Source organism: Schistocerca piceifrons, chromosome 4 (assembly GCF_021461385.2).
Source record: "Schistocerca piceifrons isolate TAMUIC-IGC-003096 chromosome 4, iqSchPice1.1, whole genome shotgun sequence".
NCBI lineage: Eukaryota > Metazoa > Arthropoda > Insecta > Orthoptera > Acrididae > Schistocerca > Schistocerca piceifrons.
In genome coordinates this window covers 401,934,015-401,961,640 of record NC_060141.1, presented here as the reverse complement: position 1 = coordinate 401,961,640, position 27,626 = coordinate 401,934,015, and the positions used below count along the sequence as shown (strand labels likewise).

At 43.8% G+C, this 27,626-nt stretch overlaps 1 protein-coding gene across 1 annotated transcript in view; it reads left to right on the top strand.

Annotated features, from left to right (window-relative positions):
- LOC124796324 (peptidoglycan recognition protein 1-like) overlaps window positions 1–27,626 on the top strand; it is a 44,626-nt gene that overhangs the window by 6,546 nt on the left and 10,454 nt on the right. The window contains exons 3-4 of the mRNA XM_047260453.1: window positions 14,155–14,271; window positions 18,367–18,477. Of these exons, the coding sequence (XP_047116409.1) occupies window positions 14,155–14,271; window positions 18,367–18,477 (228 nt within the window). The remainder of the gene's footprint in view (window positions 1–14,154; window positions 14,272–18,366; window positions 18,478–27,626) is intronic.

Sequence of the window (27,626 nt, the reverse complement as noted above, 5' to 3'; positions counted from 1 at the left end):
TTCCCTCTGTGTGGGACAGTTTTTCCTTGCTTCCTGTTGGTGGACACTAGAACTGGCATATCCGGCGGGAAATTCTAGGGCTATCCACGATTCGATCCCACAGCTGCCTGGTTTCCAAGCCCTACTTCCCCCGCTCCTTCTAGATTTTCCTTGTCTCCTATTGGTGGATACTGGTACAGTCAGATCATTTGGCGGTAAATTCATTATGTTGGAAGTAGCTGAAAATGGTAGTGAGAATTTCAAGTTTCAGCTCAACTGTGCTATGAGCTTAAGCAATTTTTGGGAGACACAGCAGGGGTTTGACAGGAGTGTGCTCGCAATACCAATATCGGAAACAAGAAATTGATCAATCGGGAATTTGACATCGTGATTGGAAGTAGTGCTTTTGACTTTGCTGTGCTGTATAAAGTGATAATTCTGATTTCAAATTTCTACCGGAATTTATGCTATCATGGTTGTGTAATCCCCAATCGCTTACAGGTCTGCTAGTATATTTTTAAAGCACTATATAATTCCCAAATTGGTTTTCTCTACAACACCAGCAAGAAGAAGGAGGGGATAGAATCTGCCAAGTGACAGGACAGTAATAACAACAAACCCACTTTTGTTTAAACAAATATCACTCCACTTTCCACTATGAGACAGAGTCCACTGAGATGTATTGAGGAGCACTCAACACCACATGCAGCAGCCATCATCACATGGGCAGGGCACTTTGTAAACATATACACTCAACCCAATAAATTCCATAGTAGCTGTCACAGTTAGATGTCGGAGATCGAGGAAACTTCCGTCGGGCACCACCGCTCGTTGGCCAAGCCGGTAGCTGCACACTTTCTCTTAGCATCCACACACCGGCCGTTACACCGCCCAGAGGTCGGAGAAAGTGCCGCCATGACCGCACTGCCATCAACCGACCAATTTACGTGGGGGGATAATCGTCCACCACAAACACACACCATGTTGTATCTTCTCTAATTTCCATGTAAAAATCGGAGAATACTCGCAACACACCGGATCGCAAATGCTGCCCAACACATAACTGAGTATTAGTTCGCTATTCACTCACCCATAGGGCGACGTGGTTAGGTGAGCTGCACCTCATACCCTGCCTGATTGGTTTAGAAGGCTCAGTGGCGGCTCACGCCTTAAACTGAAAATTTCCATTCGTTCTGGTCAAGTGGAGTCATCCTAAGAAACCAGCGATGTATTTATCAGTTTAATTACAATTAAATATTACGATTGCAGCACTAATCAGGTGACATTTGACAGGAAGCGAAGTATCTGAAATACCTCCTCCTGAGGACTGTAGCTGGGCAGACATCAGTTTCCCATGTAAATCTATTCCTCCTTATGGCTGGACATAATTTTTCACATAAAACCTTGCATACCCCTTACGACTATAGATGTACTGAAATCACAATTTTCCAGATCAAATCTATACCCCCTTAGGACAAGACATAGTCCCACCTACATCCATTTCTTTTCAGTTGTTGGAACACTGACCACAGTAACTGATTCTCCAACACACAAACTTTTAAGACAAGCAGTGTGATTATCATTTATGTTTGTATAGCGCCTGAAAAAATTATGATACGCCCATATTCCCACTGGCTAGGTGTCTAGATTCTCCTCAGTTCTAGGAAATTACTGGATGTTAACTTTTCCAGTCAACTAGATTCGAGAACAGACTGTAGGTACTTTCAGTCAGCACTTCCGGAGGGTGCTGCGTCCCGCCAAATGTGTGTTGTAAAGCACAGCCATCTTGCACTATGTGATAATCAATAGCACCGCATTGATGAAAGATTTGGAAAGACATCACAGCCATGTCCTGGTGTATTGTAATGAACATAGCAGTCGATAATGCGTCAAAAAATAGGTGATGGTCTGCTTAAGGGAGCCGATGAGAAACGTTCTGCGTATTCATGATGTTACAGCCGTATTACCTGCCCTGTTTGTATACTATAGCAGATCTAGTTGAACCCTTGCATTGGTATAATGTGCAGGTGTTTACCAAATGAATCTATCACCTCTTGTGGTCGGATATACTCGTCAATGCGTTGAAACCAGAATTTTCCACGTCAAACCTATCCTCCCGTTATGGCTAGACATGCGTAAATTTTTACAGGAATAGTAGTCTGATCACTTCCCATATCTTTGGTGATATGTGAGAACACTGAACCACAGTAACATTACATTCAAACAGTATAACATTCCTGATTAGCAGCTTGACTGTCATATACAAGACTATAGCATTCGAAAAATTATGGTGTGTCCACACTCACTCCAGCTGGGTTTCATTTCGCATGGTGTACCATAGTTTCCCATTAGTAAGACCCTCCCGCCACATCGTGATTATCACGTATTTGTTGAGGGCTAAAAGGCTTAACTACAATTAAAAAGCACGCACGTCTTATATTTGTGTTACATTTACATACGTTCTTGCATGATGTGTCATGTGCCCGAGCAAGAAGAACTGGCACATTTAACGTAGAAAGAGTAACTTAGAAGTGTCCAGCTAACTTCTATGAGAACATCACCTCAACCTCCCAGACATCTCATCCACATGAGATGTCTCGATTTCGTCACTTCCACGAAATGATCTAACATATATGTCTTCCAGTCAATCAGAATTGAGAATAGACTGTAGCTATCCTGCTCATGAGATTCTAATGTACTCCCCCGGTCGTCATGATCTGTCCTTACCACTTGCCACGCACGGAGGTATCTGACAGAACTAATGTGCCTGTGAGCCCACGCCCTGCAAGGTAAGGAGGCCCCGGATGGAGTCACTATTAGACTTCAGAATAACAGCCGTCATACATGCCCTAAAGTATTGCAATGAGGAAGGGGTATCCTCTACTCTAGAACACTCAAACAACTATTACCTGTACTAAATATTTTTATTACAGATCACCATGCACATTGGGTTCAAGTGTGTATCTGGTGACGTCGGAAAATCTTCTATAATAAGGAAACTAAACCAAATTAATCGTGATAAACATAAACACATAACAATCTTTCAAAAGCGTTCCTACATGAGAAAAGAACCCCTAGCGTAACGTACAATAGAATGATCACAAAACAATTTACCCTCCAAAATATTACGCTCACAACACTTCTAGATACCCTGTTGTCTATGCTATTTTAGCTAGACAATAACTTATATTTACCGATACCTTTCTCGACTTTTAAGCCCTATGAACACAATATGTGGCTAGAATGAACATGAGAGAATGAGAAGAAAATACGTAACACAACTCCAATCTCCAATAGAACTGAAGTGCACACACAGGCTTATGACTCCCTTACTGAGCACCTGCGCAAACGCGCTATTTATCGGCGGCTGCTATGGTTGGCAGGGGCGTATGATGACGGCGGCGCGTCGACGCTGTACGTACCTGTTAATCTTAATACCGTTCTGGCCTTGACTGTATCAGCAGTCGGAAACTGCCATGAGTTTTCGTGAGGCGAAAAACTGTGTTTTTCGCTAGCTAAACTACATCCACACATCTACATGGTTACTCTGCAATTCACACTTAAGTGCCTGGCAGAGGGTTCATCGAACCATTTTCATACTACTTCTCTACCATTCCACTCTCGAATGGCACGTGGGAAAAAGAAACACCTAAATCATTCCGTTCGAGCTCTGATTTCTCTTATTTTATTATGAAGATCATTTCTCCCTAAGTAGGTGGGTGTCAACAAAATATTTTCGCACTCGGAAGAGAAAGTTAGTGATTGAAATTTCGTAAATAGATCTCGCCGCAAAGAAAACGCCTTTGTTTCAGTGACTGCCATCCCAACTCGTGTATCATATCAGTGACACTCTCACCCCTGTTGCGCGATAACACGAAACGGGCTGCCCTTCTTTGCACGTTTTCGATGTCCTCCGTCAATCCTATCTGGTAAGGATCCCACACCGCGCAGCAGTATTCCAGCAGAGGACGGACAAGTGTAATGTAATCTTTGTAGTGGCTTTGTCGCATCTTCTAAGTGTTCTACCAGCAAAGCGCAGTCTTTGTTTCGCCTTCCCCACAATATTATCTACGTGATATTTCCAATTTAAGTTACTCGTAATTGTAATTTCTAGGTATTTAGTCGAATTGACAGCCCTTAGATTTGTGCGTTTTATTGAATACCCAAACTACTGACAACGTCCACCCGCTCTGGCTTAGCGAAGTGTACACCTCTGACCTCTTTAGTTGTTCCGCAGAACGTAACTAACTCGAGTCGAAATCTGTAATCTCCACTCTGGAGATGTTACGAGATTTTCGAACCCTGTGAACGCAAGTGTTCATTAAAAAGCTCTTCTAGGCCGACAGAACAGGATGTGTTCCGCCTACACACGGCCCTGGTCTGAAGAGACCTCTCTCCCTTCTACGCACGGCCCGGTCTGAAGAGACCTCTCTCCTTCTCTCTGATGAGACCGTCCTGTATATCTTTTTGGTTGCCACAACTGTGCCTTGTGTTCATCTCCTGCAACAAGTCGTAGTGGCCAATGCTGATTGTGGTATGACTTGCGTCGTTTCTTGGCCCAATGAGGCTTGAGAAGCGTATTGGAGGTGGAAACTACTTTCCTTCTGGCCTATAGCATTCATGTTTCGCTCTTATCGATTCAGACTCCGCCCATACACGATCTGACCACGCGCAACTTCGTGTTCTCCACGCCTTCATCATGTAATGTGCAAGTATTTGTTAAAATAGTATTGCTTTTCCACTGTTGCCTGTTTCTGTTTCGGAAAAAGAAACCTAGCAACAATGTTTTTCCTGCTTTTCTAAGACCTCCCGTTGTGATTCTGATAGTATTCCTTTCCTATTAGCTATCGACATTGCAACATGGTTCTCAATTTCTATATCATTGCCAAAAGTATTCTCACATTCGCATCGAATCTACGTTGTGCCTTTGTGATCTACGCGGGAAATCAACACACACACACATACACACACACACACACACACACACACACACACACACAGAGAGAGAGAGAGAGAGAGAGAGAGAGAGAGATAGAGAGAGAGAGAGAGAGAAATTGCAGTGTTGCGTTACGTGTTGCCAGTTATTCTATATTTACACGAAATATTAGAATACACGACGAGAAGTGAGGTCAGGTGCAGAAGTGACATATAATCGGTAAAATTACAAAAATTGACGGAAAATACTTATAAACCGAGGGAAAATACCCAAAATGTGAGAAAATTGATGAGGAATAAGGAGTAATTACGTGTCTGCTTAGTGCAGGAAAATTCTTGTGTATGGGAACGAGTGTAAGCAGCAAGAGGAATGTGAGTAAAAGGCGACATGGATGCACTGCAGATCAGGAAAACGAAACTATTCTCTAGCAATCACAACCTTGCGGTGTCAGCTAACAAATACCTTACAGAACAGCTGCTGCATGGTTTTTAACAACATTCTGCTGTATGTCTACTGAAGTAATAGGAAAACATGCAAGTTGACCGCTGTCTTGGATGCTTTCCTAGCTAAGAGAACCATTTGCTTCTAAATTGATATGGATCTCGTTAAAGGATGATAGAAACTAGATGAAATAATTGTTTGAAAGAGGTTTTAACGAGATATGGTTTAATGGTAGAATGATGACGCATATTGGAGAGAGAGAGAGAGAGAGAGAGGTGTTGTGGCTGGTCATTTATAGGACAGTTAGCCACTTTTTCCGTTGTTCTCTCGGACTGTACAGCTGTGTGATATAACCTATGTTCAACTCGTATACAACGACATGTTCTGGGTTTGAGTTAGAGCACTATCTACCTGCAATCGTTAACACCAAACCTCCCCATACCACACTCAGCTGACGACTTCCAGCGCATGTGTGATGAATCATGCCCACCAAACCGATGAAAAGCCTATTTCGACATCATTTCTAGACGAGTGTAGAAGTATGCAAAGTACTCCATTCCCCTGCCATATCTTGGACATCAATCGAGTCCTCAGTTTCATAACTACAGTGATTCTAAGTCAGTGATTGGGGTTTGTGAGGTAAATGGAAATGAGCGTTTGGCGTCATTGGCCGGCGTAATTGGCCTGACCCAGCCGGGAATCGAATCCGGGCCCCTTAGGACGGCAGTCCGTCACGCTGACCATTCAGCCGTCGGGGCGGACGTTTTGTGAGGTACTGCAATCCCTCTGTATACATGTGCATGACACATGTGTTGAAGAGACTGTGTTCTGCTCATGGGGTTAATGCAGTATGGCGTGTAATTTCCCATGTCAAACACCGCTGCTAGGCATTTGTCTATTTTCTCATAAGATGTCGTTGTTTCATGCATTTTCCGTATTTGACCATCATTTTAGAGGACTGATGCAAGAATAGCATAATTTCCGAACAATAATCGGACGTGAACAGTGGGCGCTGGAGACCTCCAGAAAGTGAGAATATTTTATGGATCCCATCCATATATGGGGGAGATGGTGAATTTATAAAGTGTTTCGGTTTAGGAACGTAGTTTTTGCATCTCCTCTCTGCCACTGGCTACTGCCCACACTGCGAAACAGTATTTGCATCATGTCATCCAGGTGCCTAACAGAGTTCACGGTATGTACACATGTATGTAGCACTTGCAAAGCAATGGAGGTTGTCGTTTAGCAATGATACGGAAATAGCATCACGAGAGCTGTGGTTTTGAACTAGAGTAATTGGGTAAAATGCTATAAAATTAGGGAAAAAACTGATAAAACTGTGAAATTGATGGGAAATACGTAAAATTGCTGAAAATATCGCAGAAACTACTGTTACACAGCTCCGACCTCGGCAGTTTGCTCATCCGTCATCGACAACAATCTGGTAGACCAAGTTCTTTGCTTTACTTAACTCCAACATACGCACCATCCACTGAACTGTGGATTTTTTCCAGCGATATCGCGAGGACAGAGTATGGATGGGAATATACCGAGAGTCACTACCTGTTACATCATTGTTTGATGATGCTGATCTAATGGTGAAATCCGGGGCTCGATCCATTTATTTACGACATACCAGGGGCAGAATAGCTACAATTTATTCTCGAATCTGATTGGCTGGAAGATATATATGTTAAATTATTTCGTGGAAGTGATGAAATCGAGACATATTATGGGAATGAGATGTCTGGGGGGTTGAGGTGATGTTCTCATAGAAGTTAGCTGGACACTTCTAAGTTATTGTTTCTACACTAAGTGTGTCAGCTCTTTCTGCCCAGGCGTACGACGACTATCATACAAGAACTTACGTAACATTAATAAAAGAAGTGTGTGTTTTGTAATTGTAGTTACAGCCTTTTAGTCCTCGACAAATATTTGGTAACGAGCGATGATGTAATCGAGGCATCAGGTTCACTTTAGTGCCAGTAAGTGAGCAAGAAATGTGACTGAAGCATAGGGTCATACTCTTTTCCATGGAAATTACCTGGGTTATTGGAGAGCGTTACCCACCTAGAAAGACTGTGAATGTGATTTATGCTGACAGGACTCCACTCTTATCTCCTACACCTACTATGACAATACCAAATACAAACATTTAATGGTCGAGGAGATCCAATAACATGGCCTTCCCTTTCACCAGAACTTAGTCCTTCAGATTACCAGCTGCGGGGACATTTCTTCAAATGTTATTTGTATCTTCCACGAACATCGACAACGTTCACACGTTAGAGGATCGTGATTCCCATGCATGTAACCAACTCCCAGGGCAGCAAGACACACAGATCAGCCAGAACATTATGACCACTGACCTGCTATCGATATAAACCCTTCGAGGCGATAACAGCGTCACCTGACGAGGAATGACTGCTAGTCATACACACGCACAGTGCATGAAGCATCAGTGAACATGCTGTCCGTATGTAGAATGGGTAAGGCACGCAATCTATCTGAATTTGACCGAGGGCAGATTGTGAAGGCCCGGTTGCTCGGCACGAGCATTTCTGAAACTGCACAACTTGTCGGGTGTTCAAAGAGTGTTGTTGTGAGTGTCTTCGACACGTGACGAATCCAACATGAAACCATGTCCAGATGTTATAGTGTTGGGTGGCGACACCTCCTTACAGATGTAGGACGTCCTAAGCCGGGCAGACTGGTAAAACAGGACAAGCGGCGAAATTTGGCAGAACTAACATCAGACTTTAACGCTGGGCTGAGTGCAAGAGTGTCTGAACACGCAGTGCACCCAACACTCCTACCGATGGGCTTCTGCAACCGACGACCCATGGATGTGCCAATGTTAATACCACGACATCGACAAATTCGACTGAAAAGGGGACATGACCGTCAACACTGGACGTTGGTGCAGTGGTAGAGTGTAGCATGCTCTGATGAATTCCGATACCTTCTTCATCATGCCTATTGAAGGGCACGAATCCGTCATCTTCCAGGGGAACAGCTTGTTGACACCTTTACTGTGGGACGGAGACAAGATGTGGCGGCTCCATTAGGGTCTGGGGAACATTCACATCGGCATCAATGAGTCCAGTAGAGCTCGTGCAAGGCACCATGACGGCCAAGGAGTATCGTACACTGGTCGCAGACCACGTACATCCCTTCATGACGATTATGTTTCCCGACAGCAATGGCATTTTTCAACAAAATAATTCGCCGTGTGACAAAACCAGGAGTGTGACGGTGTGGTTCGAGGAACACAGAGGCGAGTTTCAATTGATGTGGTGGCCCCCCAACTCGCCAGATCTGAACACAATCGAAAACATGTGGGATGTGATTGAACGTGACGTCAGAGCTCATCGCCCACCTCCCAGGAATATACGTGAATCAGGTGACTTGTGTGTGCAGATGTGGTGCCAGCTCCCTCCAGTGACCTACCAACGCCTCATTGCTTCCATACCACAATGCATCGTCACTGTTATCCGTGCCAAAGATGGACATACCAGCTGTTACGTAGTTAGTCATAAAGTTCTGGCTCATCAGTGCATGTTCGTACTGGTTTGTTGTTCTTTGAGAAGGAGAGGTGAAAGAGAAGTAACGACATTGAACTTCTTCCTGTAGTGTCAATCGACAGATGATTATCATGGGATGCAGTGGTCCAAATCTTAAAAGGATTTTTTTCTGCTATTCTTTTATAGAGATTTTCCTTGTTTTTGCCAGTACTATCTCCTCCAAGATATTGGTATAGCTTTTTTTTTCAAATCCTTCCTTAAATAAAATTATTTCTTCAGAATAAGGTATATACCATAATTTTCAAGACAATGAGGCATCCAGTGGCTCAGGAATGACTTAAATTTTTCCATCAACATACATGCATCCCGCCGAAATTATTACTATTGAAGGCGTGAAGGCCTCGCTGGGATAAAAGAGATAACAGCGACCTGGAGCGAGTTGTAACATTTATACTGTCTAGTCACATTAATGTGACCACCCATAAAAAGCTTGAATAACCACCTTTGTCAGCGCCGACCGCTGCAACACCAGCAGGATGAGAGTGATGGAGGTTCTGGGATGTATCGACAGGAATGTGAGGTCATGCCACTCCAGTGCAGTGCCCAGCTGCGGTAGGTTTCTCGGTTGAGGATGTATGGCAAGGGCAGCCAGAGCGAGATGGTTCAACAGACTCTCGGCCGAGTTTTAATTCGGGGAATTTGGTGGCTAGGGAAATACGGTAAACTCATCCCGTTGTTCTTCGAACCATGCATATACACTGCACGTTGCACTGCCGTGCTGGTATATGCCATCATGCCAAAAGAAAACAAACTGCATTTAGGGATGGATATGGTCTCCAAGGATAGATGCATACTTGTGTTGATTCATTGTTCCTTCCAGAATGGGATCACCCAGGGAATGCCAGCAAAACATTCCCCAGACCATAATGCTCCTTCCTCCAGTCTGGACCTTTCTGATGATTGTTGCAGTGTGTTTGATTTCAGACGTTTCACGCATAAAACGTGATCCATCTGAAAAGGCCACCTTCTCCACTAAATGGACGTCCAGTTGGGGTATTGACGTTTAAATTCCAGCCTTCGCCACTGACGAATAACAGTCAGCATGGGTGCATGAATGAAGCATATGCTGCAGAAGTCCATGCAGAGCAATGTTCGTTAAACAGTCGTCGAGGAGACACTGTTGGTGGCCCGGCCCGTTTGTTCATTTGGTCAGTCAGTTGCTCCGCAGTTGTATGTCTGTTCGTCGTCCACCCCTCTCATCTTCAGCCCGTGGTGCACCATATTTGCCGCAGCACCGGTTTTGGATAGCACCATTTTGACATACACGGTATACTTTAACCACAACAGCACTTGAACAGCTTATAAACTTAGCCGTTTCGCAAATGGTTCCATCCTTGGCCCGAAGGCCACCGATCATGCCCTGGTGGATATCAGATAAATCACTCCGTTTCCGCGTTTCCGGATTACAACAACGAATGCACTGTTTACCGCGTCCCCCAACACTCTTTATGTGCCCACCACTGCTAGTGCTGCCACTTGCCATTTGTGATTAGTCATTGCACGTTGACATCGATTATAGGTGATGCAGTGGTTAGCACACTGGACTCTCATTCTGGAGGATGGCAGTTCAAATCCCCCATCGGTCATCCAGATTTAGTTTTCCCGTGATTTTCCTAAATCGCTGCAGCCAAATGTCGGGGTGGTTCCTCTGAAAGGGAACGGTCGATTTCCTTAACAAAAAAATCCAAGCCTGTTCTCAGTCTCTAAAACCCTAGAGTTCCTTCCTTACATATCTGGAAGCGAAGGCCAGTTTCGAACTTTTGTGTTGGGTGGCCAACTGCTGTCAGTCATGTTTCATTTCAGTTTTGTGACTCTGCAAAACCTTATAGGGTTATAAGGAGTGGTCGTCGAACTTTCTTTGTTGTAGGACCAATACTGACATTGTGAGGTGACACCGATCTCATTATTAATTGGCATCTTCATAAATTAATACAATATGAGCCCGCATAGCAAAGACGCGATAAGTTGGCCGCCGGCCCCAAAGAATTGATCCTTAGAGGCCGGCACCATTCGGAACACTTCCTGCCGACTGTGTCTGTTTCATACAGCTGCCAACCGTCGTGACACTGTGGGTGCGTGGTGAAGCGTTTTTGGTCTTACTGTGCAAAGAATATTGACATCAAGCACTGAATGACTTCTACTAATAATATATATGTACTTACATTTAAATACATTATTGAATATGAGACGCCATCATAAAATTTTGATAAATGATTTAAATGCCAGATTTCTTCTACCTACTACGTTCTACACTCATGCTCATAAATTAAGGATAATTGCAGAATGTGGTGCCACACAACGTGGCACGACAAAAAGCTGGCGCTAATAGCATAGGCACATAGGGAACACACACGACACAGATCTGTAAGTCCACGGTATTGGTGATAAGTTGAGAAAACCATCCCGAAACACACGTGCTACAAAACGCCACTTTTTCCTGCGCATGTATCCCGACATCAGTATGGGATATAATCACCATGCACACGTACACAGGCCGCACAACGGCTTGGCATACTCTGGATCAGGTGGTCGAGCAGCTGCTGGGGTATGGCCTCCCATTCTTGCACCAGTGCCTGTCGGAGCTCCTGAGTGCCCTAGGAGTCTGAAGACGTGCAGCGATACGTCGACAGAGAGCATCCCAGATGCGCTCGATGGGGTTAGGTCTGGAGAACAGGCAGGCCACTCCATTCGCCTGATATCTTCTGTTTCAAGGCACTCCTTCACGGTGGCAGCTCGGTGGGGCCGTGCATTATCATCCATCAGGAGGAAGGTGGGACCCACTGCAACCCTGAAAAGGCGGACATACTGGTGTAAAATGATGTCCCGATACACCTGACATGTTACAGTTCCTCTGTCAAAGACATTCAGGGGTGTACGGGCACCAATCATAATCCCACCCCACACCATCAAACCACGACCTCCATACAAGTCCCTTTCAAGGACATTAAGGGGTTGGTATCTGGTTCCTGGTTCACGCCAGATGAAAACCCGGCGAGAATCACTGTTCAGACTATACCTGGACTCGTCCTTGAACATAGCCTGGGACCACTGTTCCAATGACCATGTACTGTGTTCTTGACACCAGGCTTTACGGGCTCTCCTGTGACCAGGGGTCAGTGGAATGCACCTTGCAGGTCATTGGGCGAATAAACCGTGTCTGTTCAGCCGTCTGTAGGCTGTGTGTCTGGAGACAACTGTTCCAGTGGCTGCGGTAAGGTCCCGAGCAAGGCTACCTGCAATACTCCGTGGCCGTCTGCGGGCACTGATGGTAAGATATCGGTCTTATTGTGGTGTTGTACACTGTGGACGTCCCGTACTGTAGCGCCTGGACACGTTTTCTGTCTGCTGGAATCGTTGCCATAATCCTGAGATCACACTTTGTGGCACACGGAGGGCTCGTGCTACGACCTGCTGTGTTTGACCAGCCTCCAATCGCCCTAGTGTTCTACCCCTCATAAAATCATCAATATGTGTTCTTTGGGCCATTTTCAACACAAAGTCACCATCAACAGGTCTGAAAACGTTGCACACTTACTCGCTGCACCGTGCTCGAACATGCACCAACACACCTCTGCATATGTGGACTGCTGCCAGCGCCACCGTGCGACGACCGCAGGTCAAATGCACCACATGGTCACACCCCGAGGTAATTTAAACCCGCAAACCGCCCACCAGAGCGTTGTTTCACCATGTATCAGCATTATCCTTAATTTCTGAGCATGAGTGTATTATAGCAGCCTTAACTACAGTCTAATATGCTTTCACGAATCCACGTTACTTCCGTGTCGATATTTATACCATAGTAGCGAATAGGTATGAGCCACGCACACACGTGAGTTGTCAGTACTGAAAAACTCAATAAAACATTCCCGTCTCAATCCTCTAACGCGACAGTGGCCGCGCTAATTACCCCTCTCCGCCTGACGTAAGAGACCAAATTTACTTAGTTCACCGCCGAATTCACCAACGTCAATTAAAATTAACCACAGTTTGAAACATTCTATCTCTGTACGTATTATTGTTTGTTGCTGAGCAGGAGATATACACTCTTAAGAAGCTCCTAACGTTATCTGACGTTCTTGGGTTCGGCTCTTAGTTGCTAGATGCATATTATTATAAAATACGGACGAGAACCGCGGGCCGCACGAATACTTAATTCGATCGCATGCTGGCCGCGGGCCACAGTTTGACAACCACTGGTATACACCTTCTAAACATATTAATTCGAAGTCGAAATGTGTACTGCTGTATGTGATTTTTTAAGTCCTACGTGTAAAAAACCAAAAAGATCCTATCGCCATTTTCACTGTTATTTATCATAGATGTAAATGAGACATCACCACAATATTTTAAATCTGGGTGAATGAACCAAATGGTTAAACTGTTCTCCGTAAGTGTATTGATTCCGAGCATCGAGTCATTAAACAAAATGATGTAATAATAATGAACCGATGCAGTCATAAGCCAAAAGTGAACAGCTTGTAGGTGGAAGTGCGGATAATTTGAACAGTGATAATCAGTAGTTTGAGCTATTTCAACAGTTGGAAATAAATTCGAGGGATATGAAGCACTACAGATCAGTGTAAGTGACAACAGCAGCCCACATCTTCCTGCACCAAAGTAACAGTGGAACTTTTAGAACAACAGTAACTATTTGTGGACACCGATGGGTAATATGGACGTAATTCTATGGATGTATCTCAATTTCTGCCTTACAGACAGCAGTGTCGGTTACACAGAAAAATGAACAGGTGAGTGCACTAGTTCTGTCTATATCTGATATAATTTAATCCATCCCAACCTGTTCAGCACGATACGCTTAAAATTAAGGTCCATAAATCCAAAACGTGACATGAAGATACGTGGGTTTGATATAAAATTAACTCCTTCAAGTACATTCTCGTGCAGTTTCCGCCTCTTCCTATATGACCTCTATATAGGACGTCCTATCCTTTACAAAGACAATAGTGAAGCATCAGTTTTGTATTCGTACTTTCTGTTTACATGTTATAAATGTCCGTCCCAAAAGTCACTTACTTGTTCATTGTCTGTAAATGATTACATCATTTTCATAATAAAAAAAACCACATGACCTAATGCCATAGAAAATTTTGGGTTCCATGTAAGATTTCTGCACTGGATTAACCTGTGATAAATGCCTTAATATTGTTAGGTCATTAAACTGGTGAAAAATTATGACTTTTTTTTGTATAGGATGGTCGCCTTGGTACACACTCGTCGTGTGTTTCGGTGCGGCTGTGACGTTCACCTCCATCGTCGCATGCGGCGATACTCTCAAAATCTGCATCTGCGAGGACTCCAACTTATCAGGTGAGCGAGAATCCAAGTGTTAAATTAAATGAGAGTTCGCTCAGGCCATTAAAAATGTTATTGGCGGTCATATAGCGCGCGCTATTTTACTTTGTCTTGTCGGAAATGAGTTCGGGTAATGGCACCGGAAAACACTGTGAACACAATTCTTCGACATGGCGCATGTAAGCAACAAAGAAGTTGCGCCGGTGGAACTTGATACTAACAGATAGAGTTATTCACGAGGAATGTTTGTGAATACAGGACGTAACAAAAATACTATTGCCAAACTTTCAGAAAACATTTCTGACACGCTAGAAGAAGAAAAATGTGCTATATGGATGTGGGCCTGAAAACGCTTCCTTTCCATGTTAGACCTCATTTTATAAAATTCTTCAACACATTAATCATGGTAAACATACAGGAAAATAGCAGCACAGTGTGGAATACTTTTCTCAATGAAATGTTCAAAATGCCCTCCGTTACTAGGGATACAAGCATCAACCACCGTTGCATTGAGCCCCGTTAGCAAGAATACGCATAACCTCGCTATCGCTGATGCACTGATGTACCCCTGGAGAATCCCGTATCCAAGAGCTTTCAAATGCCCACACTCATAAAGATCTAGTGGGTTAGGTCCGGAGAGCGTGGAGGGCAAGGAACTGGTCCACCAACTATCCATTTGTCACGGAATCTGTGAAGTGTCCGAACATTACCCCTGAATGGATGAGGAGATCCATCGTGCATGAAGTACATGTTTTGTAGAATTGGTAAAGGTACGCGCTCTAACAGAACAGATAGAGTAAGAAAAGATTGTAAATTTTTCCGTTGAGCCTGGGTGGAACGACATGAACTCCTAACAAACACTTACCAACAATGCTGGCACAAATGTTCACAGAAAATTTTTGTTGACGACGAGAGCGCACAATTTCGCGGGCAATCTCGACAGCCCATACGTGCCGACTGCGAAAATTTCCAATCTTATCATGTTGAAACCAAGCCTCATCCGTGAACAGAACATACGTGCTAAAGTGGGACTGACACATTCTTGAATCAACAATTTGCAGAAGCGTACCAGTACAGGAAACAATTCGCTGGAGGTACCCTTGCAGAAAAGCCAGCTGCTAATGGTACCTGCACACGTTGTGCATGGTAGGGATACAGCAGGTTCTCATATAGCACTTTCGAGACAATCACGTAGTCAACATTACTTGTTGCAGCTAATTGTCTTACGCTGACACTAGGGTTGTCGTCAACTGCAAGAAGAAGTTCCTTCTCCATTTGAGGTGTCATCGTCTATCTAACCTCCCCCGGCCACGAACAGTAAGCTTAACCGTCCCATGCTCCCTATGACGACGATCAGTTGATTCAAAGGGCCTCCTGTCGGAACACTGTCGCTCTGGAAATTTCTTCCGGTAAAAACGTTGAGCGTCTCGGCCATTACTATCTGCTAAACCGTACAGCAAATGGGCATCTCCGTATTTTGTATATTTCCATTGCACTGTGCCGGAAAACAAATCCGTGATGAACACGAAATAACTGATGCTACGTGCTTGGTGGTAGCAGAGCCATGAGGTTAATCGCATGTCAACACAAGTAACGAAGGAAGTTATATGTTAACATTAACTTAGGTCCACTGATACAACAAACATTGGCGGTGAACCTAAAAATTACAGCTTACAGTACATTCTAACCAAACGCAACCAAGTGCATATTTTGAGTATTTCAAGTAACGCTGGTGCTTTGTATGTGTTCCCCATGATTAATGTGATTGTGAAGAGAAGTGGAAAATGAGGTCTAACATGGACATAAAGCGTTTACCTACACTATCACACATTTTATTCCTCTGCGTGTGAGAAATGTTCGCTGAAAGTTTGGGTGTACTTTTTTTATTACACCCTGTATAATTTATTATCACTATACTGGACAAATCGTTCGGCTGTAGATACTTTGTGTTATTCATACATCTCTAGTTTCACGAATAAATTAGTCCAAATGCTGTCAATCTTCAGTTGCTCAAGGTGACGTCAATGGCCAGTAGACCGCTATTCCTACGCCTTAAGCTGAAGATGGAACAGGTGTGAACCGGGAGGCAAGTACTGTGTCCTATGGAAAAGCCCGCCCGGTTGACCGTGCGGTCTGACGCACGGCTTTCCGGGCGGGAAGGAGCGCCGGTCCCCGGCACGAATCCGCCCGGCGGATTTATGTCGAGGTCCGGTGAGCCGTCCAGTCTGTGGATGGTTTTTAGACGGTTATCCATCTGCCTCGGCGAATGCGGGCTGGTTCCCCTTATTCCGCCTCAGCTACACTATGTCGGCGATTGCTGCGCAAACAAGTTCTCCACGTACGGGTACACCACCATTACTCTACCACGCAAACACGGGGGTTACACTCGTCTGGTGTGAGATGTTCCCTGGGGGGTCCAGCGGGGGGGCCGAACCGCACAATAACCCTGAAAGAGTGGTTCGGTGTGGGGAGGCGGTGGCGTGACGAAGACTGCGGTAGTCGTCGTGGAGTTGTGGACCACTGCGGCTGCGGCGGGGACGGAGCCTCTCCGTCGTTTCTAGATCCCCGGTTAACATACCATAACATCCTATGGAAAAGTAACGACACAGCAAGGGAGAAAAAGAAAAAAATTATCCTCGCAAAGCGAACTCGCCTTCTACCTCGCCATACAGATAGAGGTTTCATTTCAGATTCAGTCTGAAGAAACCTACATAATGGGTATCGATAAGTTGATCCCTGATAGTTGCAGTGGGCTGGGTGCGACAGCTTCGCGCGCCTACCACAACCGACAACGGAATGCGATTTTGTAAACGTCTCTATGGCAACGCCTGAGTGTTGTTCAAAATGTGTGTGAAATCTTATGGGACTTAACTTCTAAGGTCATCACTCCCCAAGCTTACACACTGCTTAAACTAAATTATCCTAAGGACAAACACACACAGCCATGCCCGAGGGAGGACTAGAACCTCCGCAGGTACCAGCCACACAGTCCTTGACAGTAGCGCTCTAGACCGCTCGGCTAATCCCGCGCGGCGCCTGAGTGTTGTCGCACCTATATAGACGCTACTTGTTTTCGCCTGCGGCAGTTTGCGCTTCGCAGTTGACTGCTGGCAACAGCGGTGCGATTTTCAGGGATCTTCACGCCGTATCGACTTATAACAAGTACATACAGAGCCAACTGTCGCGAATTCTGTGAACTATTTCTCCGTTTACCAATATTCTTCATGCAACTGAAAACGCTACATGGCTCTGGGTTATAGAAGCGCCCAGTAACATCGAATCTTCAGTTCACGATTTTTGTCCTTGTGTAGGCAGGGTCACGAGCTGATGTCAGAAATCACAAAAATGCGAAGATACAAAGTATTAGCATGTAGCTGAGTTGGACAGACAAAAATAGTTTGTGCAAACCCCATAGAAATTACACTCTGTCTGATAATTATATTATAGGTTGAATGTATCTATTACAAAGTAACAACATATCTTTGTAGATTAAGAAACTCATTTATTCATTTTTTTTTTTTTTTTTTTACTTTCAGTAGTAGGAAAGTACCCACTTCGTTACTTCGTTTGGCCTTTTTTAATTTCTTCTCTGAACTGGAAAAAGATGTGCAATTAATCAACTCGTTTGTAATGCATCTACCTTTTTCTTACTATATTCTTATAAATTATATTATGTAATTTGCTTTCCGGTGCAATAATGAATACGTTTTGCGGTTGTCTGACACGTAAACACGCTACGTATAGCGAAACACGATTGTTTTAAATTCACTCCGCAATACTGGAATTATTGATCTTGTTTTTCATTGATATTTATATGAGAACCTAATCTTAGTGGAAATTTGGGCCTTTTAAAGCTGAATGATTATGTTTCGCAGCTTTTTTTTGCGAGATTTGACCGGGAACACTGAGTGAATGTAGGAATCCTGTTGGATTTAAACATTTTTCCTTCTTTTGGCATAGTCTTTTGTATACGCTGAGTTGTTTGTTGAATTACGTCATTTTTTGGTAAAGTTTTTCGCTGTACCTGTCAGATTCCTTATGTTTCGCGAGCTATTGCTGTCTTTCTGCGTTTTTCGAAATCCAGTGTAACTAAATATTGTTCTTGTGCAGGCTTCAACACCTGCTCACGTATGCTGACAGCTCTGTTAATCATGGGGTTCCTCGGCATCCAGGCCTTCATTTTCGTCTGGCGGTACAGATACGGGTGTCCCAGCTCGACAAGTAAGTAAAATCGGCACTTGCCTGCGATGACACAAATATACTATGCGCTTCAGCTGTAGTACTTCTGGGGCTTACTGGTACCTCTGTGTCAAGCGTCGCCGCACAGACGAGCGTTACTGACTTCGGCTATGGAGGACGGTAATTAATAAATATATCTAAGAAAGTCTCTTTATTAATTAAACGAGTCACTCTGGTACAGTATATCAAAATATTCATCTCCATAGAGACAAATGGAAATCACTCTGTCAAATAATCCGTAACGGTGGTACATGAGATTGTACAAACAGCAGTGTAAAGAAGGGACTGTATTGGTTTTGGAGCGGAATGTGAGGCGCTGCAGAGACACTGTCTCGTTCATACCAACGGAAAATATTTGGGTCTGTTATTTAATCATAGCTAGTATTAGGTCTCAAAGTACTGTAAATCTTATCAGACAATGTCCGAACATTACCTTATTTGATTTTATGGAATGAAGTCGCAGGTAGCCTACTTAGAATCTTTCAATCCATATGTGGCATACAGCAAACCACTGCTTAACAGTATTGGGTAAAAACAGTCTTGGTTGCAATTTTAGTTTTTTTTTTTTTGCATTAGCCGGCCGGGGTGGCCGAGCGGTTCTGAGCGCTACAGTCTGGAACCGCGCGACCGCTACGTCCGCAGGTTCGAATCCTGCCTCGGGCATGGATGTGTGTGATGTCCTTAGGTTAGTTAGGTTTAAGTAGTTCTAAGTTCTAGGGGACTGATGACCTCAGAAGTTAAGTCCCATAGTGCTCAGAGCCATTTTAACAATTTTTTTTCTTTTTTTGCATTATGCTTACTACCTCAGTCCCATCTTATTCTGTTACTCGGTCCTGTGAACGAGAACGCGTTAAGCGGGTCTTGGAGTCACTCGCGTCCATCTAGAAAAGTTTTTACTGGGTTTAACGAAGGCGATCTTGGCCCGATGTATTCGACGATGCCCTTTGACTACACTCTCTAAAGGATTGTTGTAAGAAATACCAAATTTAAGATCAACCTGAAGATGCCTAAATAAGGCGAAACGCGTAGTTGAAAAATAAAAAAAAACTAAAATTGCAACCAAGACTGTTTTTTAACCAATACTACTTACAATCTCTGATAGAAGTACACATGGAATACGATGCTGAATAAAAAGTATTCTAAGGACTGTGAACGTCATTTTTATGACAGTATATCCGCATCCTAATCAAATCTCTCTCTTCTTGTATTTGCCTTTGTATGAGGACTGCTCGAAAGTAATGCATTTTTGTTTTCTCAGCCGAAAACAACGCTACGAACGCGAAACGTTACGTATGTGTTATTTGAAGTCTTCTGAGTGAGCGCGCCAAGTTCCCATCACTTCCGACAGATAGCGTAGCTGCAGGACAGTTTCAAAATGGCGTCTGTAGGTGATATACGTTGCAAGCAACGTGCCATCATTGAATTTCTCACTGCAGAGAAAGAAGCTATGGGGAATATTTACAAACGCTTGTGCGAAGTCTATGGAGCATCTGCAGTCGAATAAGTACAGTTAGTTGCTGGGCACGGAGGGTGAGGTCATCAGAAAGCGGTTTGGCGGAGCTCCACGATTTGCAGTGGTCCGGGAATCCATCCATGGCTGTCACACCTGACATGTTGCAGCGAGCTCATGTCATTCGCGAAAACAGACGCATTACGACTCTACAGTCGGCACTGCATCTGTGAAGCAGTAAAGGAAGTGTGAATGCAATTATCCGCACTCTTGGATATTCAGAAGTGTGTGCAAGATAGGTCATGCAATGTCTAATGGTGGATCACAAATTGCACAGAAAAAACATTTGTCTTGATTTGTTACAACGTTTTGAAGCTGAGGGGGAGGCCTTCTTGTCCCCAATTGTGACAGGTGATGAAACCTGGGTTCACCATTTTGAGCCCAAAACAAAAAGACAGTCGATGGAACGGCGTCATTCCTACTCTCCACAGAAGGAAAAATTCAAAGCAACTACTTCCATCAGTAGGGCCATGATCACAGTTTTCTGGGACTGTGAAGCTGTGATTCTCATTGATGTGATACCAAGAAGCGGCACTGTTAATTCAGAAACATATTCAGCACATTAAAGAAACTCATGACGCACTTCTGGCGACTTCGGCGCCATAGCAACCCACGAGATGTTTTGCTCCAACACGATGACGCTCGGGCCCACACAAGTCTGAGAATTGCTTAACACATCGCAAGATAGTGTTGAACAGTGTTACCCCATCCGTCCTACAGCCCCGTCCCGTCGGACTTTCACTTGTCTGGACCATTAAAGGATGCCATTCGTGGAAGACATTTTGAGGACAATGGGGGGGGGGGGGATGATTCCCACAGTGAAGCACTGGCTCCGCGACGAGGAGAAGGATTGGTACCGACGGGGCACACACGCCCTTGTTTCGCACTGGAGGAAGGCCATAGAATGGGACGGAGATTACGTGGAAAAATAGAGTGTGTATAATAAAAAACCATTCTTTCGTGTGTGTAATTCTCATTATGTTCAATACAGAATTGTTAAAGAAAAACATGAGGTGCATTACTTTCTGGGCAACCTCGAAATTACGTTGCGAAGTAACAGAGCAGATGCGGAGCTGTAAATGAGGCAGCTGGGCGTAGCGACTTGGTTTTTTAACAGGAAGTTACTGCTGCAGCGGTAGGTTCCGTAGTAGGTATATTAGAACAGGATTCGTGAGCCATTATATTTTGGCTGGGGTCCTCGAAGACATTTAATGTTCTGTCTATGAAGAAGCCCACTAACCTTCCTCATGTCTGAGTCACAAAATCATAGAAACCCAAGATTCTGTTGTGTTTTCGACGGTGTTTTGCATGTGCATCTCGCTGGAATTGGACTGTGATATGTAGCAGGGATTGTAGCCATTTTCAAGAATGACTTCCCGAAGATGGCTCAGTTCCTTTAGGAACTTCTCTTCACTTGAGATGACTTTTGTTCGATGCTGTAGTGTCTCCAGGATGCTGTGTATCTGTACCGGATTGTGGTTGCTGAGAGCTGGTCCGAATAGACGGGTTTCCTACAACCATCGGTACTTAGAAACCCATTGGTCTTCGGTGAACCAGGATGTTTGCGATCGTACACGTGAAGTGTAATGTTTTCTTCCGCTAAATCCAAAGTTCGGGATTTAGTCCTCAATCGGTACTAGACATTTCTCTGTCCTATTTAGCGTTTTTCATTTCAGCCAGTAATTCGAGTGTGCAAAAAATGCCACGTTGCACCAGAGTCCACATTAAGCTGCAGGTCACCATATAAATGGCTGGGTAAATGAGATCAAAATTCAGAGGAAGGTAAGGGCATGTCAACTCTAACATGACCTTGCCTAGCTGAGCACTACTGTGTTCGAAATATGGTGAGGACCGTTGTAGCTTTTCTTCGTCTCTCCTTCAATTCGAATCGTCTCCTTCGCACTGCTCATTCACTCTTTTTAGTTAACAATATTGACTTTATCACTCACAGAGGTTCATATGGCACTGAGCACTATGGGACTTAACATCTGAGGTCATCAGTCCCCTAGAATTAGAACTACTTAAACCTAACTAACCTAAGGACAGCACACACATCCATGCCCGAGGCAGGATTCGAACAAGCGACTGTAGCAGCAGCGCAGTTTCGGACTGAAGCGTCTAGAACCGCTCGGTCACAACGACCGGCACTCACAGAGGCCATGACTAAATTTCTATCACTTTTACAGTCAGACATGGCGCGAAACCTGCAGCTCGCAGGTTGCAACTTATGGGGGGACGTCTGAGAAAATCTACGGGTGCACATAAGGTAATCTAATTTTTATCGTTCAAGGGATAATTAACCAAATTACCAAATTTTTCACATCTTGTCATTAGATTGTTGGTTATAACCTGAATTTTTTTCAATTTATTTGTCAACTAATTTGATCAGAACGTTTCTGGATACTTTTAGGACACACTATTACATGGGGAACATTCTCTCAAATATTACTTTACTTTCACTTTCAAAATGTGGTAGGTTATTCTTAATACTTAGATAAACAAATCTGGGTACAAATTTTTAACATCAGTTTTAGAATTGTCGCAACGACGTTTAAATTATGTGTATGGTACTTACTAATTTTTTTCATAAAAACTTAAATAAATTTGACAGCAATGCACTTTGGAAAATTTTGTACCACAGGAAGTTGTATTATACTGTGTACGAAGTCTGTAGCAATTTTCACCTTCTTATCTGCAATGGCCCGCTAAAAGTATTCCTTACACACTAGAACAGGGGCGGGCAGGAATCCTGCACATGTGCGGTGCACTTGCACGCGTGCAGTTAACAGGTGTTCCGCGTGCACACAGGGGCAAGCTGGCCACCCGCTTATCTCCCATCCCCACCATACCTTCTGTCCGCTCCTTCCTCTGTAATGCGTTTTGTTTCCTAGCTTGGCTTTATTGGGTGAATGAATAAGGTTAGTAGGAGTGCTTGAAAGAAATCATGGTTTGAAAGAGTACCTATTACCTACGATACGTTTTATTTACTTATCACAGGTGGAGTTTACAATACGTTTAATATCTGGAACAAAATTTCTACATACAGACAAACACAAACAAATGGTTCAAATGGCTCTGAGCACTATGGGACTCAACTGCCGAGGTCATTAGTCCCCTAGAACTTAGAACTAGATAAACCTAACTAACCTAAGGACATCACACACATCCATGCCCGAGGCAGGATTCGAACCAGCGACCGTAGCGGTCTTGCGGTTCCAGACTGCAGCGCCTTTAACCGCACGGCCACTTCGGCCGGCTAAACACAAACAGTTACGTAAATTTTCATCACTTATGTTTGCTCTTAACCGAGACTTATTAATTCAGCAAATGGTTTTCCAGCTCTCGCTATATTAAGCTCAGTCTTATAACTTGCACATACCGCTGGGCTATTATTGTTGTTGTCGTCCTGAAAACTTGAGAACAGTGCTCCATAAAATGTTAAATCAGTTAGATGAGAGACATGACGAGAGAAAGTCGCATATCTCTCGTGACAACAGCAACTACAAGTTCAAATGGCTCTGAGCACTATGAGACTTAACCGCTGTGGTCATCAGTCCCCTAGAACTTAGAACTACTTAAACCTAACTAACCTAAGGACACCACACACATCCATGCCCGAGGCAGGATTCGAAACTGCGACCATAGCGGTCGCGCGGTTCCAGACTGTAGTGCCTAGAACCGCTCGGCCACTCCGGCCGGCTAAACACAAACAGTTACGTAAATTTTCATCACTTATGTTTGCTCTTAACCGAGACTTATTAATTCAGCAAATGGTTTTCCAACTCTCGCTATATTAAGCTCAGTCTTATAACTTGCACATACCGCTGGGCTATTATTGTTGTTGTCGTCCTGAAAACTTGAAAACAGTGCTCCATAAAATGTTAAATCAGTTAGATGAGAGACATGACGAGAGAAAGTCGCAGATCTCTCGTGACAACAGCAACTACAAGTTCAAATGGCTCTGAGCACTATGGGACTTAACCGCTGTGGTCATCAGTCCCCTAGAACTTAGAACTACTTAAACCTAACTAACCTAAGGACACCACACACATCCATGCCCGAGGCAGGATTCGAACCTGCGACCATAGCGGTCGCGCGGTTCCAGACTGTAGTGCCTAGAACCGCTCGGCCACTCCGGCCGGCTAAACACAAACAGTTACGTAAATTTTCATCACTTATGTTTGCTCTTAACCGAGACTTATTAATTCAGCAAATGGTTTTCCAGCTCTCGCTATATTAAGCTCAGTCTTATAACTTGCACATACCGCTGGGCTATTATTGTTGTTGTCGTCCTGAAAACTTGAAAACAGTGCTCCATAAAATGTTAAATCAGTTAGATGAGAGACATGACGAGAGAAAGTCGCAGATCTCTCGTGACAACAGCAACTACAAGTTCAAATGGCTCTGAGCACTATGGGACTTAACCGCTGTGGTCATCAGTCCCCTAGAACTTAGAACTACTTAAACCTAACTAACCTAAGGACACCACACACATCCATGCCCGAGGCAGGATTCGAACCTGCGACCATAGCGGTCGCGCGGTTCCAGACTGTAGTGCCTAGAACCGCTCGGCCACTCCGGCCGGCCAACTACGACAGATTCATCTGGTATCGTCAGATCGCTCTTCTTAAGCTCAGCCAATTCCCCATCCGCTCAGAATCCGACAATAAATTGTACTCGTCCTTGTGAAATTTATTATAATGGTCTTCAATACTAAACTTCCGTTGACCAGCGAGAATACTGCCACATATTAAACATTTCGAATTTTCACGTTTTTGCACAAAGAAAAAAGATTCTCCCATTACTTTTTAAAAGATAGCAAATCTCCACTTCTCCGTTTCTTGAAATACAACGTTCACTACATAGTGCTCGCTTCGCATCAACGTCCGCAGCTTAGCCTGGCACTACACTGCCGCAACCTGCCGGCTGTCGCCACAGCCCCGGTCGACGCCTGCACGCGAGCAGCACACGTCCAGCGCTGTGCGCTCATGAGCCGCGTGCAACGTTTGCCCACCCCTGCACTAGAAAATGAAAGTTGCGGGATATATTTTATTAGCATTTATGCCAGAAGTAAGTACCTTAATGTTGACAATAACCATATATTTGGACTTTTTGGTCTTCATGTAGTTCTTTTCCTCTACTCTGATCCTCCTGGCGTACCCTTTTGGCAAAACACGTTACCGGCGTTTCAGAACTAGCAATGTGCACATCATCTGTCTTCTTCAACCGATTTACAGTGAAGCGACCTGCATCAAATCCTAGTCTTATAAGGTCCTGTTTCTCCCATTGTTATCATCATTGGACACCAGACAAGCATCATAAGAGGAAATTTTAACAACAGCAGATGAACAAATAAAATTATTAAAGTTTTCCCATGGGTTTTGTGTTCCACCATGTATGCATTTCTTTAATAAACCATAATTACTCGCATTGCAAGTGGGCTCATAAGAGCCTTGTATACTCTACAGGTATCTTCTCTGATGGCACTACGTAATAAAATATCGTAAATAAAAGGTAGAGTCGTTTAGGTTAGGGGGCGTGGCAATTCGCGTTGGCTTAAAGAAGATAGCTTATATATCATTCGTAGCATGAATTAAACTCCGAAAATTGGATACAACGTTTCTAACCTACTACAGAACAATCTGGTACCAAAAAAATTAAAAACCTACGTATTTGACCCATTTTACATACATCCCCCCTTAACGGCAGATCACAAGCGCCCATGCGCACCACCCACCACAATAATATCTCAGCTGACTGTTGTGCAGCAGCATAGATCTTTTTCGGCCGGCTTGTTCCAAAAATTATAGACAATATGTATACCGTCTGAGGTACAAACATTTCGCTCTTTATTCTAAGGTTTTTAAAATACATAAATAGATATATAGTACACCTAAAGTTGAAACATTTACGTGGATTCTGAAGTGCTTAGAATGATAACAATGTTATCAAAATTATTTTCATTGATAATGTAAAAAATATAACTGATGAGTTTTTCCTCCTTTTTAGATATAATTAAAAGATGATGCAAAAGGGGGGAAGATTTTGCAAAGGATCACCATACACTCAATGAAAATTAAGAAACTGCACTGGAAAAGATGAATTAGTAAGGGAAGGTTAAATCTATAGGATTGTAGAGTATGCCTATAACCAAACTAGTCTGGCGGGTTGTGCTGTGAAACTGAATCTAGATGGAGGTTGGATTGTAAGAGACAGACATGGAATAAGATACTAGATCATGGATCAGGCGATGCTGTGAAGAAGAAAGCAAATAGGGAAAGATGGAGGGGGAGGGGGTCCCTGATATGTGATAGGAATTGGAAGGAATTATTACAGTTGACATGACGGATAAATATCGAGGAGGATTTAATTTTCTGTGTAGAGGGTCTTCGTTGAGGGTGGGTATGAAGTATGAATAGATGCACGGTAGATGAGATGTGTTGGTATCGATGCGGTTACGTAACAAGATTGGAAAATAGAGGGGAAACAAAGGAGTTGTTAGTGATCGAGTTTGCAGGTAGTGTAGGACATACTGAGCTGTTCAATTTGAGGGAGGGAGGGGGGAGCTAGGTAGGAATATGATGAGGTGGTTAAGCATCCATGTGGGGGAAGATAAAAACATGCAGTGGGGAAGGCGGAGTGCATGACTTTCCAGGATTTGCAAGGAGCGTTATGGCTTTGGTGGAATGGATATTGAGGCAACATTGGTGAAGGAGAAGATAATTTGGATCAACATATTGAAGGTGAGAAGGATGGTAAAAGGGTGCAATCCGTATGTTTGGTCAACTAGCAGTTTCTACTGCGGGCTCCCTGTTGGATGGTTAGTAAGAGAGAGTTCCATGTTAGTTACCTGTCTATCATATATTTAAGGTATTTTAGTGTGTTCATTAATGGGTTATGGTAGCTGTAAATGGCTAGGTAAAAGTCATAGTTGTGAATATTGTGGCTCATCATATAATTATTTCATCTGTTCTGGAGAGGTTGATCTTAAGGAACCACTGGCAGCACCAGGGTGAAATTTCTGGAATACAGGAGTGTCATCAATGTATTGGCATAGATGGAGAGAAGGAGGTGGCTAGGGCTCATCAGCAATATACAGAATGCATTGGAGTAGAGAGAAAACAGAGTACTGAGGCAGATGTGCTGTGGGATGGAAGGTATGGGAACTGGTGTTGTTGACAGTGACAAGGAATAATTAATGAGATAGGGAGGACAAAGTGAGGAAGACATAATTAAACAGAACTGCGTGAAAGTAAAGTGTAGAAATAGAGACAAAAGGTCATATACAATTATAGGTGTTTTTGAGGTTCAGGTATATAAAAATGGCGGATTTTTTTATTGTTAATCTGATAGTGTAGGGAGCGAGTGAGACACAGGAGTTGGACACTATAGGAGACATTTCGAAGGAATCCACGCTGGCTAATAGTAAATGCTAAGGTAGGTTCATGTGTTAATTGACGAGTTGGAAGGGATGAAGGGACGGATTAAATAATCTTGCTTAAAACTAAGATGAAAGTCGGGCGCTGCGGCCGAGCGGTTCTAGGTGCTTCAGTCCAGAACCGCGCACCTGCTACGGTCGCAGGTTCGAATCCTGCCTCAGGCATGGATGTGTGTGATGTCC